Source organism: Epinephelus moara, chromosome 14 (genome assembly GCF_006386435.1).
Source record: "Epinephelus moara isolate mb chromosome 14, YSFRI_EMoa_1.0, whole genome shotgun sequence".
In the NCBI taxonomy this organism is placed as follows: domain Eukaryota; kingdom Metazoa; phylum Chordata; class Actinopteri; order Perciformes; family Serranidae; genus Epinephelus; species Epinephelus moara.
In genome coordinates this window covers 3,445,851-3,462,819 of record NC_065519.1, presented here as the reverse complement: position 1 = coordinate 3,462,819, position 16,969 = coordinate 3,445,851, and the positions used below count along the sequence as shown (strand labels likewise).

General features: G+C 40.0%; 1 protein-coding gene and 1 long non-coding RNA gene across 2 annotated transcripts; both read left to right on the top strand.

The window, feature by feature from the left end:
* Window positions 1-193: 193 nt before the first annotated feature.
* Window positions 194-6,832, top strand: sptssa (serine palmitoyltransferase, small subunit A). Its single transcript, XM_050062209.1, has 2 exons — window positions 194-369; window positions 3,752-6,832. Exons 1-2 carry the CDS (start codon window positions 267-269, stop codon window positions 3,853-3,855), a joined length of 207 nt encoding a protein of 68 aa, XP_049918166.1. The 5' UTR covers window positions 194-266; the 3' UTR covers window positions 3,856-6,832.
* An 802-nt stretch (window positions 6,833-7,634) lies between these two features.
* Window positions 7,635-16,683, top strand: LOC126401112 (uncharacterized). Its single transcript, XR_007571044.1, has 3 exons — window positions 7,635-7,780; window positions 10,906-11,015; window positions 15,154-16,683. It is a non-coding gene; the product is annotated as an uncharacterized LOC126401112 (long non-coding RNA).
* The last annotated feature ends 286 nt before the right edge of the window (window positions 16,684-16,969 follow it).

Below are 16,969 nucleotides of genomic sequence, written 5' to 3'. Positions count from 1 at the left end.
AACACACTAACTAATTAAATAAAACTAGTTTTATACAAACAAACACGGTGTACTCAAGGTTACACGGTGTTCTCACTGCACATTACTTTGAAATCAGGAAGCTGGAACTCCCTGGTTACGTCACAGCACTACACCCACACGCAGACTTGTGATTGGCTAAAAATAAGCACCTCATTACTTTGCGTCCTACGTCACCACTACTACGTAGAAAGAGGGGAAAAACACAGTAAGGAAAGAAACAAGTTGTCGTTAGTAAAGTTGGAGCCATGGCCCTCGGTGACTGTTGGAAGCAGTTATCGTGGTTTTACTACCAGTATCTTCTGGTGACGGCGCTGTACATGCTGGAGCCGTGGGAGAGAACCGTGTTCAGTATCCTTTTCACACCGCTACACACGGATCAACCGGAGAGCTAACGAGCTAACTTTAGCCGGGACGTCAGCGGAGCTAAGCTAGCTTTCTGCTCGGATACGTAACACTCACTTTACTAATCGATAAACTTGTTTATCTTGTGTTGTGAATATCAGATAAGGCATTTTATAAATGTTTAGGGGTTTATGGCAAATTCGGCACATATTTAATGTAACTTATCGGTTGTTACGTGTTTATGGTTGAAACGGAAATGAACCAAACGTGTTCGCCAGCCGCTAAGGTGTTTGAATACAAATGAGATTCTTTACAAAACGGAATCATTTTTTTATTTTTAATAACGCCGAATTAAGAGACCACTTGTATAGTTTTAGTTAAAGTTTCAAATTTTGTTCGGTAAAGTACGCGCATTTACTTACAAGTGAAGGATCGTTAAATAGATTAAATTGCAAATGGAGGCTTGGGTGACTGAGTCAAAACTTCTTGCTACTCGCTGTCGTTTTGGGCACAAAACACGTATTTGTGAAAAACAATTCCTTCATGTTTTAAAGCCGAATTAAAGACACTTTATTACTGAATTAGAGAGTGTCACACACTTTGTTGTATTACTCACGTATCTTTGCTCACAAGTGAAAACGCATTAAATAAGTAGAAATGTCAACGGAGTTCGGCACGTGATTACTTTGCAGAAGAGGACGGGCGGCGTCGAGGCTAAGCTAACTGCAGCCAACTTCCTATCCACAGTCAGGTGACACACACACTCTGGTTAACACCACACACTACTTTATTTTTTAACTTAAATGAAACAGTAAAACTTTAAAGTCTGTCTAATCAACGTTAAAGGATGGGCGGTTAATAATTAAAGTGCATCGTGTTAATGGTGTTATGGCTGCACTTTGATCTGCGCTCGTGCAGCAGCAGGCCGTCAGTATCACTCTCTGTACATGACGTATCGTCTTCCTGCAGCTGGTATCACCCTCATCTCGTCTTGCCTCAGGGTCAGGTGTGTTTGTGTTATTGTTCCTCTGCTTGTTATCAGCCTGAGTGCTGCTCCCCATCAAATGTTAATTCCCTCAGCTGCTCTGGGATCATGCTGCTGATTCTGTTATTAGGTGGTGTCACAGCAATCAGTCACGGCTTGTGTTAAAAATACCAAATACTTGCTGATTACAGCTTCATAAAGGTGAACTTGATTTCTGTCTCAAAACTCTGAACCCTCATTTCTTGTGATGGGAAGCTGTGTTTTGCAATATTTGAAAAGCTGACGATGATGAAGTTGAGCAAGAATAATTGCTCTCAGTCCCATTAATTTTGTCATAGACAGTGTTAGGCAACTGGCAGCAGGAGAACCTAAGCGCTTGTATGGACATGAAACTCTCCTGTTTGAATCAGCAGCATAAAATGTAAACTACGAATGCACGAGTATATCAGCACATCATCAGCATAGACCAGTATTGGCTTTAAAATGAACTATCAGAATCGGCCAACGTGTTTTTTCTTAATTTGCTCAATAAATGGATAATGTATTGTATTTCATGTTTCCATCTGCTGGTGGGCCGTCACAATAAGAGTATGCAGGCGTTGTATGATGTTAATTCCACTACAGAAGAGACTTGTTGATCACTAAAATTAGGCGGGTTAAAAGTGCATTTATTGATATCTGTCATGGGTCAAATGAGTTGTTGCATATCGGCGTATTAGATGTTGGCAAATAATTCAGTATAGTGCATCCCAAATTTAAACAGCTGTCGAAAATATCTGGTTCTTTAGTCCAGTCTACAAAAGAAAATATTGGCATTGTACCTTTAAGAAACGATACGTCTAATATCAGAATTTCTAAAGTAGTATATGAGCTGAATTTGTCATCTGGAGGTGGAGGGGATGGTGTATGATGACGAGATGCATGCCAAGCTGCAGACCATGTTCAAGAGCAACAAATAAAACAACCTGTGGCTGTATGTCCCCCGGGCACAGTGCCATGAGAAGCTTTTCTTGTTTCCGTGTTTGTGTTTTACCAGGAAGTCACTGCTTTCTCTGCCAGGATAGAGCCACCAGGAGCGGGTATTTTAAACCAAAACATGATCTTTCTTCTAACATCACCAAATGTTTTTGTGCCTAAACCTAACCACAAAGCACAAAGAAACCTTCAACGTGTCTACTACATAATAACTCACAAATGTAACATGTCTGTGGTTTGCAGAAACGTACAATGCTGACATTTATTCTGCTGTCATGTTGGGTCATTTGATGAAAAGGTCAGAGCTTTAATGCGGCACGTGGACATAAAAGCTAAAGAAGAGAAGACAACTATGACTCCCAAGCTGCCTTTCAGCAAGAAACACCACATTAACACAGCTTAAAATTCTGTTGTGTGCGACATTAACGCTGAGATGAAGCTTAAGATAACACGAAGTAGAAACCTCATAAAACAAAAGCAGTTTAATTCAGCTTTCCTCCTTTCCCATAGTTTAAGATTTGACATCTTCAAATTCCTCTGTATGACCAACCAACATTAAGACAGTCAAAAATATTAAATTGTATGTAATCTAACACAAGGACAAGCAGAGAATACTCATGTCAGAGAAGCTGGAGCCATCAAATGGCTTTTTTGCCCAGAAAAATGACTGAAACAGTGAATTGATTATCAATATAGTTGCTCATTGATTCTCCCGTCAATCTGATTAACAGACTTGCTTCTTTGAAGTCAGTTGTCATAGCACTGGCTCCATCTTGTCCATTTGTGATTGTAGGCTCAGTGCCACACAGGTGTGTCTCAGCTGAGCTGTTAGTCACCTGAGACACAGGTGAACGATCCCAGTGTACAGACATTAAAAATGACATTTAAAAAATAAATAGCAACTTCTTTCAATGTGAATCAGCATTACACAGATTTACAGTAAACAGGTTACCAGTACAGTGCATGTTAACACGTCATTTCTCAGAGCAACCTCGTTGCATATAAACACACTGAATGTTCTAGTGACTCTTATTAATTCAAAGAAACAGATTTCATCTGAACCAGCCCTTTAAAGGAGCAGTGTGTAGGGTTCTAAGGGATTTAGTGGCAGAGCATATTTACCGAGCGCCAGTGAACAATAACACAAACCATCAGGAAATGTTTCTGCTAAAGAGCTCCTTAGCTCTTTGTTTACTTTCCTCAATTCCGTTTCTCTTCTCGTGCGCTGAGCTGAACTGACAATCAGAGTGATATCAATCACCAATGGACTTTGCCGTCGCCAATTTGGCATGCTGTTATTGCCAATGAAGTAGTTGGTAGGCAGTGCTTGATGTAAGACATGACATCAGGATGTGAAACAGATTTAAAGCTCAGTCTTAACGAATGAATGATTGTGTCTTCAGTTCCTCCTTAACGCCTCCTCTCCAGACTCCCTGCTGATCTCCGTAGCCGGCATGGCCGTTTACACCGGCTACGTCTTCATGCCGCAGCACATCATGGCCATCCTGCACTACTTCGAGGTCGTCCAATGACACCATCCTGACACCCGTCCATCCGCCCACAGGTCCTGTCTGTCTCTGGCTTCCTGTCCGTCCATCTACCAGCCGTCTCCTGGGCTTGAGGTGGGGATCGTTTCCAACCATGTCGAGGCCGAACTTCTCTCCTCCTCCTCCTCCTTTTTTCCAAAGCTCGTTCAATGTTAAAGGTTGGAGCTCTGAACGTTGCACTCAAGGTCACGTTGGACGGTCTAATTCCCCGGGACGGTTTCTTCTTCACTGAAATGTTTGGGATTGTGGACAGTGCTGGGCTCGGAGGCAAGGCCTTACAGAGGTGTGCTTGGTTTCCTTTCATGTTGTTATTTTATCTTCTTTTTTTTCTTTTTTTTTTTTATAAAATCAAGCGCACCTTACAGTTTTTGAAAATGTGTAATGATACAGAAGTCTGGGTGTGTGGAGTGATTGGACTGTTTTATTTTTATTCCATTGAGACATGAAACCATTGTTGTCTTAAAAGTCTTATGTGGGAGACACAGTGTCTGACGGACAAAACAATTTGTCCTTTTGTCCATTTTATGAGCCGTGTATGATTATTAGAGCAGGATCAGACCTCTGGATGAGGCCTGGCCGTCAGAGTGGGCCGCAGCTGCTTTGAAGGATCGACTATTTTCAACCTTCACCATCATTTTTCAGCACCAGACACAGGGAGGCAGGTTGTGCCGATAAAATGGCTGCGATGTGGAAAGGGTGAGAAATGGTGGCATGGGACCCAATCACGCTTGAGATCTGTCGTGTATATTTATAATTAACTTATTATTTTACTCCTGAAATGACACTCCAGTCAGGCAGCAGCACCGACCTGTATCAGGTGCACGGCTGCAGGAGGTTTCTCTGATTTTAGTACAGTTGCTGCAGGTTCCTGCTCGTTTTACAGCTAAACAGTCCGTAGATTAAAGATTGTGTTTTACTGGAGACACAAAGAGGATACACTCAAATTAGAGCTAAAGAAGGAGACATTTGGAGGAGCCTTTGGCATGGATCAGTCTGTACGAGCTGTGCATGAAGTCCAGACTTTAAAGTTGCACCTATATAAATACTGTGGAAGTATCAAAATGCTCAGTTCTGAGAGATATTCAAACAGTTCGTTTTCAGAAACCGTGCCTTTGAACGAGCCGTCAGGATTTCTGTAAATTTTTGATGTCACAAGTACACTATATAGTAGACTGTATTAAGTCCAGTTCAGACCAAAGATTTGTGACGAGATGAGTTGAAACAGACGGCTACCTACAACGCGCCGTTCTGCAGTGCTCTAAAAACCTGCCAGTTCACACCAGGTGCCCACGATGAGACGGTGTACACTGTGTGCAGTCATTTTGACTTGACCAGCGGACTTCACTAACAGGTGACGTGCTTTAAAACTAGCCGCCGGCGATTTGACCAGCTGAGTGTCAGGTGACACCATCAGCCGGCTTGAGTCGAGCTCAGACCGGCCAGCTCACACCGCTGACACTTTTCTCTGCAACGTTCTAGAATGGTTTTCGTCTTGTCGTGAATCTTTGGTCGGAACGTTCTTAATGGGTCCTTTTGTATTTCTTGTGTATGTGATTGACATCAGCTGACAGGGACCCAAGTTGTTGCCTCTCATCGCAACTCCAATGACACCCTCTTTAGACCGAATCACTGTGTTTATTTACAACAACTTCTGGGTAGAAAATCCAGGCGTCGCGTAGGTAAATTTAAACGGCGCTGAGGAAGCACTGCTGCAGTGTGTTAGTTCTTAGCCTCCTTAAAAAGGTCCACCAAAAAAGATCAAAATCAGTCAAGTGTACGCTATATTTACAGTATTCTCACTGCTTAACCTCGCCGTCAGTCTTTTCCAACGAGGAATTGAAGCTCTTATCTTTAAGCCACTAGGCTCCATTGACAGCTGCTGGTCTACCACAGCCTCAGTTGGTTAGTGTGTGAAATGGCCGAGGCAAATATTCAAGTATAGCGTACACTTAGACTGATATGGATTTTCTTAGGTGGCTAAAATATGGTTTGCTGCAGCCGCATCCACAGCAGTACGTTGTTTAGCTTCTGTGTTGGTTGATTTGGTTTATCAAAGACGTTAGCAAAGCAACAGAGTGCCTAAAATAAGCACAACAGAAACATCAGATGGGATCGGACCACCGTGTTTTACTACATATCTTTAATAAAGTTGCGGCTAAAAATGACGACAGAAATCAACATGTTTGCTAGTTTTCTACCTGGTATTGTTAGCGTGACGTCATGGTGATTCGGTCAACAAAGATGGAGGAACGGAGCATTTCAGACAGAGGGTGTTCTAGTAGAGCCCAAAATCCAAGTCTGGACCTGAATATGAGCAGAATCTGGGACCTTTAAAGAAAACAGAGCCTGAAAAATGAACGTGTCCTCCATGTGGTCATGTTTAAACACTACGAGTCTTTGTCTCAGCGTGGAAAGTATCTAATGACTGTTTGTCCTGCAGAGTTAAAGTTGCTTTAGTGATTCTCTTGTTACCTGTATCCTTGTGGCTGCTGCTGCTTGTACACATGAGTCACTGTGTAAATGCAAATGGTGACAGATGGAGTCATGGAGAAAGTGACTCTGAACGTCTTCCCTCTTGAGGCAGGTGGGCTGCAGCACAATGAAAAATGGTGGTTAACGAGTTGACAGTTGTCCTTTTTTAAATTGTTTTGTTTTAAGATGCACAGCAGGCAGCGTTAACAGTTTCCTCTTTGTAAAGAGATGAGAAATGTTCCATTTATATGTGATCATGTTTTATGATATGTACTGCTACTGGTATCCCTTTAGAAAATTGTGATTATTTCTCCTGATAAAAAAAATAATGTATTTCTCTCCGTTTTGTGTATATAATCTTGTATACATATTTGTAAAGTTTTGTAGTCAGATATGTCGGTGTATAGCATAAAATATTTGTGGTTTTTGTGAACTACTGATATCAAACACTGTTCTATGAGATCATTAAAGGGATGTTTCACCAAGCAAAGGCTGTTTGTTGTACCTGGGGTTACTCTGATTTTATTTTGCTCTGCTTGCTCTGTCCATTACTCAGCGTCATATCTCAGGAACAGAAGGGGAGACATTTGGTCAGATACTGAATTGGTGACTCTAATCTTGAAACTGTGCTGATTGTATAGATCTTGTGTGTGTGAAGCATCCATGTTTTCACTGACATGGATGGAGACTGTAACTGCAACTTCAGTGGTGCGCAGGGGTGTACAACCACGAGGTGGTAATTCTAGTTTAAGGGCTTTAATTATTAAGTTTGTTCTATGGAATGTCTCTGGGCTGGTGTCCATGATCTTCCTCCTGTAGTTACCTTCACCAGACACTAGATGGGAGTGTTTCCATGTGTTTAAGACACCCACCTATTGAAGGAGCAGCTGTGTCACTGCTGTCTGAATCAAAGTAACTTAAACAGCCAATTAAGTTGACATTTTATTTATGTAGGAAGAGTTTTACTGAATATATATTTTCTTACCACACGTCCAGGAAAAAAATAAAAATACACATTATTGTTCCTCACAGCCTCAAACAGTAACTGTATATAGTGACAGGATGGATAATATGCTGGTTATTAGCAGAGAAATTTAATAAGTTGTCCTTTCATCAACATAATTCCTCCATAGAATAGAAACTGAATAGAAAAGATAAAAAGAAAGACTTCATTTTGGTACCATTCATTATTGAGGTGCGACACCCGTCATGGCCACCAGAGGCAGCACTGAGCTAACCGCTGCTGAGGCTGCAGGAGGAGAGCGAAGAAGAGAGATCGGCGCCATGTTGGATTTTACATCGATTGTTTTGTTCGTCGCTAGTGTGATTTCCCTGGATCTTGGTGGAGTTAAATGCTGATACGTTCCTCCAAACACGCCTGATATCGACATGGAGTCTGCTGAAATGTCGCTGAGGAGTTCATCCTGTATTCAGATGGGTTCGTATTTTATTTTATTTACGTTTACATGGCGGGAAACGTTATTAAGTACTAAGTCTGAGCTGCTAGCTAGCAGTACGGAGCAGGGAAGCTACCGTAGTTCTCTGACTTCTAAAAGACGCGCTGAATGTAAAACAGTCTGTATGGGAGCATCTTTAATCGTTTTATTGTTAATTGTATTTAATAATCCTCATATATCCGGTTTTATTTCACCAGATTAAACACAGGAGAAAGTTATACAACCTGTTGGCACTTACATCCCCGCCTCTCTACATAGCGAAATCCTATTGGCTTGTCAGCTCGGATCGGCGCTCCTATTGGTCAAACCCCCTCCAGGCTTTTTCCCCATTGGTTATGAACCTAGCTGCAGTGACCTAAGGTGGTAGTGTGGATATTTTATTTTAAAATGACATCTTAAAAATATTAAAATGAAATATACCGAGGACGATATATATTAGATTAATGAAACAATACATTAACAGTGTTTCACAGCGTCATCTAAAGAGCTGTGTTTGTGTTTTGCTGCTAGAAAAATTAAAATAAAAGTATCACAAATCCCAAATCTGGATTTTAAACCATATTCAGATTCTGTTTATTATATTAGAAAAACCTTTGGCAGTATAAATCAGCAGACTAGAGTTGCAGTGATATAAAAGATGACCGTTATCATAATGTGTACATTTGCTTAACTTTATTGTAGTTATTTTCAAAGTGGACACTTTTACACATACCTCCATTCACATAATGGTTTCAAGTTTCAGTTAAACAAAAATAATCCATCCATTTTAATTCTTTTAAGGATCAATCTGATTGATAATCGTATAAATTCTATGATACTGTGAAATCGTGATATTTATAAAGGTGGTTATTGTTAAAACCTTGTTGCAATCCAACAGCAGAAATACTTATTTTCTGACTCATGCACAACATTTTTGATCTTGTCTTATATTAAAAAAAACATGCCACTATGTTGATCAAACAACATGAAAACATATTAGCATGTTAAGAAATGTACTTTGTTCATCAGGATGTACACTGAGATAAGCTGTCTGAATCCTGTAGACACTGTACAAAATATTTTAGTGAACTAACAAACAAACAAGAAAGGAAAAGCTATTACGGGGGTTATATTTCCTATTACTAATATAACCCTTCCTATTTATTTATCCCATTTATGTAAATCATATTAAGGTTTAAAAGCAACTTAATTTATATAGTGCTTTTCAAAAACAAATACAGAATGCTCATGTGCAGCTCATATATGGAGTTTGTGCTGTTTACATCAGGGGTGGGAATCAACAGAGGCTCCACGATACGATGTCATCGAGTCACGATATAATATTATTGCAATTTTAAAGTGTTGTGATTTGCTGAATATTGTGATTTATTACCCTTTTTCAGCTGTAAATGATGTCTCCAGAGGTAAACGTTGTCAATATCTGTGTTACCTAATAAGGTTAAGTTTCCAGTTTGCTCATCTGTTCATCAGTTAGCTGCCTCTCTGTCCGCTCTGAACAGCGTCGTACCGTCCAGCTGTAGCGATGACAGACACCGCAGTTCGTCCAACTTGTTGTCGAGGGAGCGGACATTAGACAGCAGTAGCGATGGTGCTGCAGGCCTGGTGGGGTTAGCTCTTAGCTTGGCTTGGATCCCGGCTCTCTTCCTCCTCTATTGTTCATGCTGGCACCGCGTCCGCCTCGTCCCTCCCGGGTGGTGGCTAGTGTCCGATAAAATTCCATTCTGTCATAGTATGTCCAATTAGCACATTAACTCTGCTATCATTCCAGCATACCTCGCCCTGATGTTTACCAGCGTAGGTTTGTTGTAGGTCAGAGTTCTGGGATGGTCAACACTAGGGCCCGACCAATATAGATTTTTTTGGGCCGATGCCGATTCTGATATTATGGAATAAAAAAAAATCCGATAACCGATATATCGGCCGATTCAATTTTACGTTTTTCAATTTAAAAAACCCTGAAATACCTGCTTTTGATGGATTAAATGTAGTTCAAACACTCGTTACAAAGATATAAATTGAAGGAAGAACATTTTACTATTTTCAAATACTTTTATTATCAGAAATTGTGTGGAACAAGCAGCATATGAACAATTTGAACACAGAATAAATCAAAAATATGATGTGCAAAAAGGCAGTAAACCTCTGGGAAATAAAATAATCCTGACATTCACATGTATGTTCACAGTACCAGAGTTCTTCTTGTTATTGCCAGTTTAACAGAGGTAGGTTATAGTGCAAAAATAACACAAGGACATCATTTCTGAGTAAAACACCATATTCCCTGCATTTATTAGTGATAAAAATATAAGACATCGGCGTCAATCAGCCAACTCACTGCGACCATGTGCGCCACCAACTTTAATGCTGTTCTAACACTGTTCAAGTGCAGTCGAGGAATTAAGTCCCACATTAAAATGATTTTATTCTGTGTCCTGCATGAGCAGGCTGGTGCTATCGGCTGATTAATCAGCTTTTTCCTGCTCCAAACTATCATCATTATATCAGCCATTAAACTTCCACTATCGGTCGACCACTAGTAGGAATATTTCTAATAAGAAGTAGACAGTATGAGTGTGTTTGCTGCCTCTTTACCACAGCCTCTAAAATGACTGTAAAGTCAGCAACAATCTGAACATGTAACCTGTGTCAGCGTCTCTGTCTGTCGGGGCTGTTGTATTATAGTGTATTAGTTTTAGCTCAGTGAGCCTAATCCTGAGTGACAGTCTCAACAAGATCTGACTTTTATAAAGTTCACACAGATCAGATTTGATGTCAGATGCTTTAAGGTTGTGGCTTGGCAGTAGACTGTCAGGTGTTATTTTGGCCTCACCCTGTATCCACAGACGGGAGTGAACCCTGCTAAACATCACGTCCCATGATGCTCTAAATGCTGCTTCAGAGGCTTCTGTTAATTCTGCAGGGAAAATGAATTACTGGTGATTATATGGGCGTCACAGAGCGATATCTACAGATTATCAGACATCAGCAGCTTCAGTCAAACTCTGTCTTTGAAAGCACATCCATCACTCTAAAGTCACTCTCTGGCAGTGTTCCTCTGGTTGCACCACACTTCCAAGGAATCATTCTTTCCTCCTGTGTCTGGCAGCACATCAGAAAGGAAACAGAGGGCTGGTTAATGGTTAACTGGGACGATGGAGCTCTCCTCACGTACGCACAACCAGCTGCTGGCTGGAGTTTGAACTGCCGTCATGTGAGGTACCCAAACACACAGAACACTCACACAGTGCAGGTTTCTCTGAGTATCCAACTCAGACTTTTCAAGGCTCTCTGTGCAGATTTAATGACGCACTTGTTCCAAACTATTTCAGCTTATCAATCAGAGCCAGAATCACCTGTTAGCTAACTGCACTGTCACACTTACCTGGAATTTGTCACCTGCTGTCACAGCTCCCAGTGCACACCCATCTGTAATCATGAAGCGTGTAAAGTTCAGATTCATTGCGAGAGGAGTTGACTCAGCTCTGTGGTGCTTCTCGATGCTGCTGCAGATTGTTTGTGTTTTTGTCTGCAAAAATAACTTGCAAACATTTTGGTTGGCAGTGTAGGCTTCATTTTCACACCTGTGCACACCTGGTCAGTCAACATGGAGAGTCGTCAGGTAGTTGAAGTTGAACTTTGTCTGCAGCATAGGGGTGTAACATATCATCTCGTTCACGATAATTCCCGTATGATTTTTAATACAATAAGAAAAATTTATGTCGTGATACTCGCAACATTTCGACAAGCATGACTGAAGCGAAATTATTACTGACTCCTTGGTGGTTCCAAACAGAGGAGCAGCTTCAGTAGTGTAGAATAAACTGTGGCGTCCTGAATGTTTTACTTCTCTTAGCACTCAGAGGGAACTCAGTCAGCGGCTCCTCTGGCAGCAGCACAGCGTCTCTCCCTCTCCTCTCTCGTCGTGCGCACACGAGTCGGTGTCGTCAAGTGATTTTGCCGTGAACCTACGTGAATGAACTCCATATATGTGAGTGTGTGATAGTTGTGGTGTCATAACAGCCTGTCACAGGTTACAGCCTGATGATTAGAGGAGAAATGGCAGAGCAGAAAGGTCCAGGTGGAAAAAAAACAACTCAGTCATTTAGGATTTTACTAAAAGAAGGAAATCAGCTGCTGATTATATATATATAGATCCCAGGGGACATGTTTTGTATTTGGGAGCTGTTTAAATGTGTAATTTGTGGCAGATTTGATTTAGTTGAACTGCGAGTTGCAGGTAGTTGCAGGGATATCTGTCTCGGAAACATCGGACAGTTTATATATTTAACATAAAACACACAACATAAACATTTTTGGTAAAAATCCTTTTAATCTGAGTATTGATAGTGATCAAGATATGTGCATTTGGAACGTCTAGAAGAGCTGCAAGATTATTTTATTCCCATTTTAGTTATCAGAGTGCTAAACTGGAAGCAGCCGGCTCGACTGTGGAAGTCTCCAGTGCACCTGCTCATGCGCCCAATGATTTGGAAGCGGCGCCGATCATCCAGGTAGTTTTTAGACACGGGAGTTGAACCATTTTGGCTTCATGCACCACTGAGCACCTTTCATGGCAACAAATTGGGCCCCACCTCCAACGCTGTATCCAGGACTCTTTTTTTAGAGCTGCCCTCTAATAGTCGACCAAACGTCAGTCGACCAGTAATGTCATTAGTCGGCAAGATTTCATTGGTTGCTTCGAGTTGCCTAAACCAAACTATGACAACATTAATCCTGCTTTAATTGCTACATGCGGATACTGATGGAAAACAAATGAAGCACACCTTTGCAGAGCCGTTCATTAAAAACATTTGCTCATTATGTTGCAGCAGCTTTCTGTGAAAACATATAGATATAACTTAATTTATCCTGAGAGCAGCAGCTGCAGTATGAAGTCGCAAATGTGAGCAAAATATTATCACAAACAGAAGTGTATGAATGTGTTGTTTTGGGTCGCAGAGCTGCAGTCACGGAGGCGGCGTCCATCCAGTCTGACGTCACGTCACAGAAACAAGCTGAACTTTCCAAAATAACTTCACCGCCCTGCTGCTCTCTGACCTTCAGTTCCCCGTGTGCGGCTGCTATTTCTGAGCTTTGTGTTTGAGCTGTGTTTACTGGAACCAGTGTGCTGCTGGTCCTGATTGATCAGGGGGGCGTTAGCAGGTGGCAACGTGCTGATTAACACCGGACGTGGTGGCAGAGCTGGCACAGGAAGCTGTCACATTCCTCAGAGGGGGGCGAGCGGGTTGGTGACAGTTGCTTTGTTTGATATATATCTATAAATATAATGATTGATATAACCTTTCCTTATTAAGTCTTTTGTAATCAGATACAGGGTGGTTTCTTTTCCTGATGTTCCTGAACACAGCAGCTGGGGTCAGTGAGTGTATCTGCCTCACAGAGCTTCTGACACTAATACTGATAAGCACTGATGATAACACTGATACACAGGCTGATGGTTTTATTTACAGTCATACAGGGTTCCCACGCTTATGGGGAACCTGGGAGAGTCAGGGAATTTCACAGCCACATGTTCAAGGCCTGGAAAAGGCGTGGAAGTCGTCAAAATCCTGTTGTTAAAACTAAAGAAACGAGAGGTCGTTTTTTTGTAGTTTTATTGAATATTTGAAGCAAACTGTGAAACTATGTCACTTATTTTGTTGCTATTCTATGTTCTTAAATTAATAATACATATATATATTTTTACTAATTTGTCATATCATCAATATCATGATAATAATAATAATAAACTTTATTTATACAGCACCTTTCAAAACACAGTTAGAAAGCGCTGTGCAATAAAACACAGGAAGAATAAAACAAATAAAATGTCATCTAGTAAAAGGTAAAATAAGGCCAAAGTTAAAATCAAGATAATAAAATGTCAGTAAGATAATGATAAAATAGAAGCTCAGATAAAGTCAGGATATGCTTTATGATATACGTATGTTTTTAGGAGAGACTTAAACGAGGCCAGTGACTCAGACAGCTTCATATCCAGGTCATTAATATCTTTATCGCATAATAAAATATCGTGATATTATTTTAGAGCCACATCGCCCAAGTTTTGAAAGTTTGTCCATGAGAGAGTGTGAACTCTGGTAATAACTGAAGCAATAAGGGCTGTGATGTCATTATTTAATTTTTCTATTATTCTGTGAAAGTAAAATCACAGAGCATGTGTTCAGATGTCTTGTGTTGTCATCTGAACACATGTTCTGTGTTCAGTATTTTCATCATGATAAAGACGGAAAAGTTTTATTAATAATAAGATAATAGGATTTTAATAGAGCTGCAGCAGTGTGAAGCGTAGAAACAAAGAGTTTCAGACCTGAATCAGGACGTCAGAGCAAGTTTTTAGCTTTCTGTTAAAAATATTTAACGAGCAGCTCCTCTGACATCTATAGGCGCTGTGAGTGTCACTGACAAACGCTGCGTCCCTGAGGCAAATAGTTACCAAGGGAGTGAGTCATGTAGCTCAGGCCCTGCCCATGTAGGAGCTTAAATCAACTGTAAATGTTACGTGCAGGTATTAATGTGTGTGTGTCAGTGTATGTACGTGCAGGTGTGCAGAGATAAGTTACCTGAAGTTACTGAAGTGTGTGAGCTATTAGAACATATTAGTTATTACCTTCTTCCACATCTCCTTAACTGTTTATTTATTTATTAATTAATTAGTTTTTTCTTTATTGTAATTATTGTTATTGGTTGTTTAAATCTTTTATATTTTTCTTAATTTATTTTCCATTAAACTCTGACTGAAAATTTATCTTGTAATGAACTGTAAACTGAAAATAAATTCAGCTGTTTATATGAAAATGGGGTTAAAAAGGTAAAGTTTAACAAAAGAAAAAGAAATAGTCAATATTTTGGTGGCAGTTAAAAAAAGGTCTGCGGCTCAGTGGGAGACTGAAATGTGGTCTAAAATTTTGGGGCAAACCTGTTTATTAAATAAATAATTATCATCATCATCATCATCATCATCATCATCATTATAATAATTATTTTTCCCAACACCATCATCCTATATGTTCCATCCGCTCAGCTGTGTCTTCCTGGCGCGTGGTCAACTTCACGTTCACAGTCACGTGGCGCGAGGGCTACATGCTGCTGCCCCAGTCGTCAATGGCGGCGGGCACGCCTAGTGCGCGGGCACGCAGCAGAGCGGAGTCACTTCACCTTGTTTCAACTCAATGAAGAGTTTCACAACAAAAAGCAGCCACATGTTGAACTTGTTGTACATAATGTTCTTTATTAACGTTCTTCACCCGCACAGTTCATATAAATGTGTTTAGATTCAGTGAACAGATTATTATTCATATTTTATTACAGCCTCTGATTTCTGTTTCCTCAGACACACCAGGTGCGAGCTGATGACACATAAACATGGAGTCATGTTATTGTGTAGGTTCTAATGTATCTGAGTTCGTATGAACCCGAACATGCGGTCCTCCTTCTTCCTCCTTCCTCCTCCTCCTCCTCCTTCCTCCTCCTCCTCCTTCCTCCTCCTCCTCCCTCTCATGGTAAACATCACATCCAGCACGTCTCACTTGTCTCCCTCACAGGACTTTCCAACAACCAGCCACAAGACCGGAAGTCTCACTGCGTGCCTTCAAAATAAAGGCTTGACTCGCTTTTCAGTCGGATTGTTGCCTCGTGAGATCTGTGGTTTAATTAATGAAGAGTAGATGTCTAATAAAGAGCCAAATAATTATTTTTATCACCAACTATTACTTAAAGAAATTATTTAGTTCATTAAATATTATAAAATAGTGAGAAATGTCAGTTATAATTTGTAGAATCTAAATCTAATGAACTCCAGAGATGTAAATAAAAAAAACAAGTAGATAAATGAATATAGAGGAGGAGAATTCACAAAGAAAATATTAATAAATATTTATGAAAGTGTACATGATAGATATTTAAAGATAAATAAATTAAAGAGCCGTACATTTTGTGCAGTTATGTGGAAAATTCTGACCAATAATGAAATCTTCAAATTGCATGTTTGTCCCTGTGGATGGTTCCAAAACTCAAAGATATTCAATTTAATGTGACATATATTTTGGTATTTTTGCATCACTAATTAATTAATTCTCTGCCAATCAGTATATCAGTCATTTAGTTGCAGCACTAAATAAGCAACTTGTTAAAAGTGGACAATGACAGTCGAGACTATGGGCTCTGATTTAGCATGAAAAATAAAATGATTTATTCATTCATTTATTTTTCATCCCTTTATTTCATTATAACTTTGCTCCCCTAAAAATAGAGATTTCATACCGTTACACATTTAACTTCCACCAACTACTAACACCATAATACATGGTTATTTATTTTTTTGTATTATTTAACCAGGAAGCGCCACTGAGATCTAAAAACTATTTTACAACAGAAACCTGTCCGAGGTAGCAGCCTATTTAAAACACATTAATCCACAATAAAACAACAACTATTCAAACACAGTGGCCTCTCACGGAAAACAAGCGCACGTCTGTCACCACATTTTTTATGATGCCCTTAAATTCATCAGTGGATATATGGGTTTGTAATTTTATGTTTTTGGAGATTGTTCCATGCCCATATAGTTTTCCCAGATCTGTTCACATACAGGGTTCATTAAAAAGCAACCACCTGGAGCAGCATAGCTGGAAACTAAAAATATAAACATATCAGTGCTGCTGTCTGCGAGTGGTCAGTGACGTCCAACCCACCAAATCATAAAGATACAGTGATGAGTCAGGGACTGTGCACATGTGATACATAAAATGGAGGATGCATACATACAGAATACAGAAAAGTAGCGTCCACGAGTTTTTTCTTAGCACTGAAAGTAAAACAAGTCTTATGTTCATTACATGTTATATTGCAAGTCATTTTTCAAATGCAGTTTTTGTCCCCAAAGGAAACTTTGTCAAAATGTGTTTAAGTTTTCAGTCTGTTTCTCACTGCAGACATTTTTATTGCAGCTAAATGTGTCTAAAGGACTGAAAAGGCACTTCATTTTATTATCCCAGTAAGTTACATTTTTCTTTGCAATATAAATAATTCATAAAATAAAAAAAAAGATACTCGGCGTTCGTGTATTGATCATATGCTGTGTCGATCCCCCCCAACCCTTGTGTTGGAAACAAAATGCAAGGTACGATCGCATGAGGCATTTATTTTGA

Coding starts and splice junctions, on each gene's coding strand:
- sptssa (XM_050062209.1), top strand. CDS start 267: ATGGCCCTCGGTGACTGTTGGAAGCAGTTATCGTGGTTTTACTACCAG. Junction 370..3,751: donor GTGGGAGAGAACCGTGTTCA/GTATCCTTTTCA, acceptor CCTCCTCTCCAG/ACTCCCTGCTGATCTCCGTA.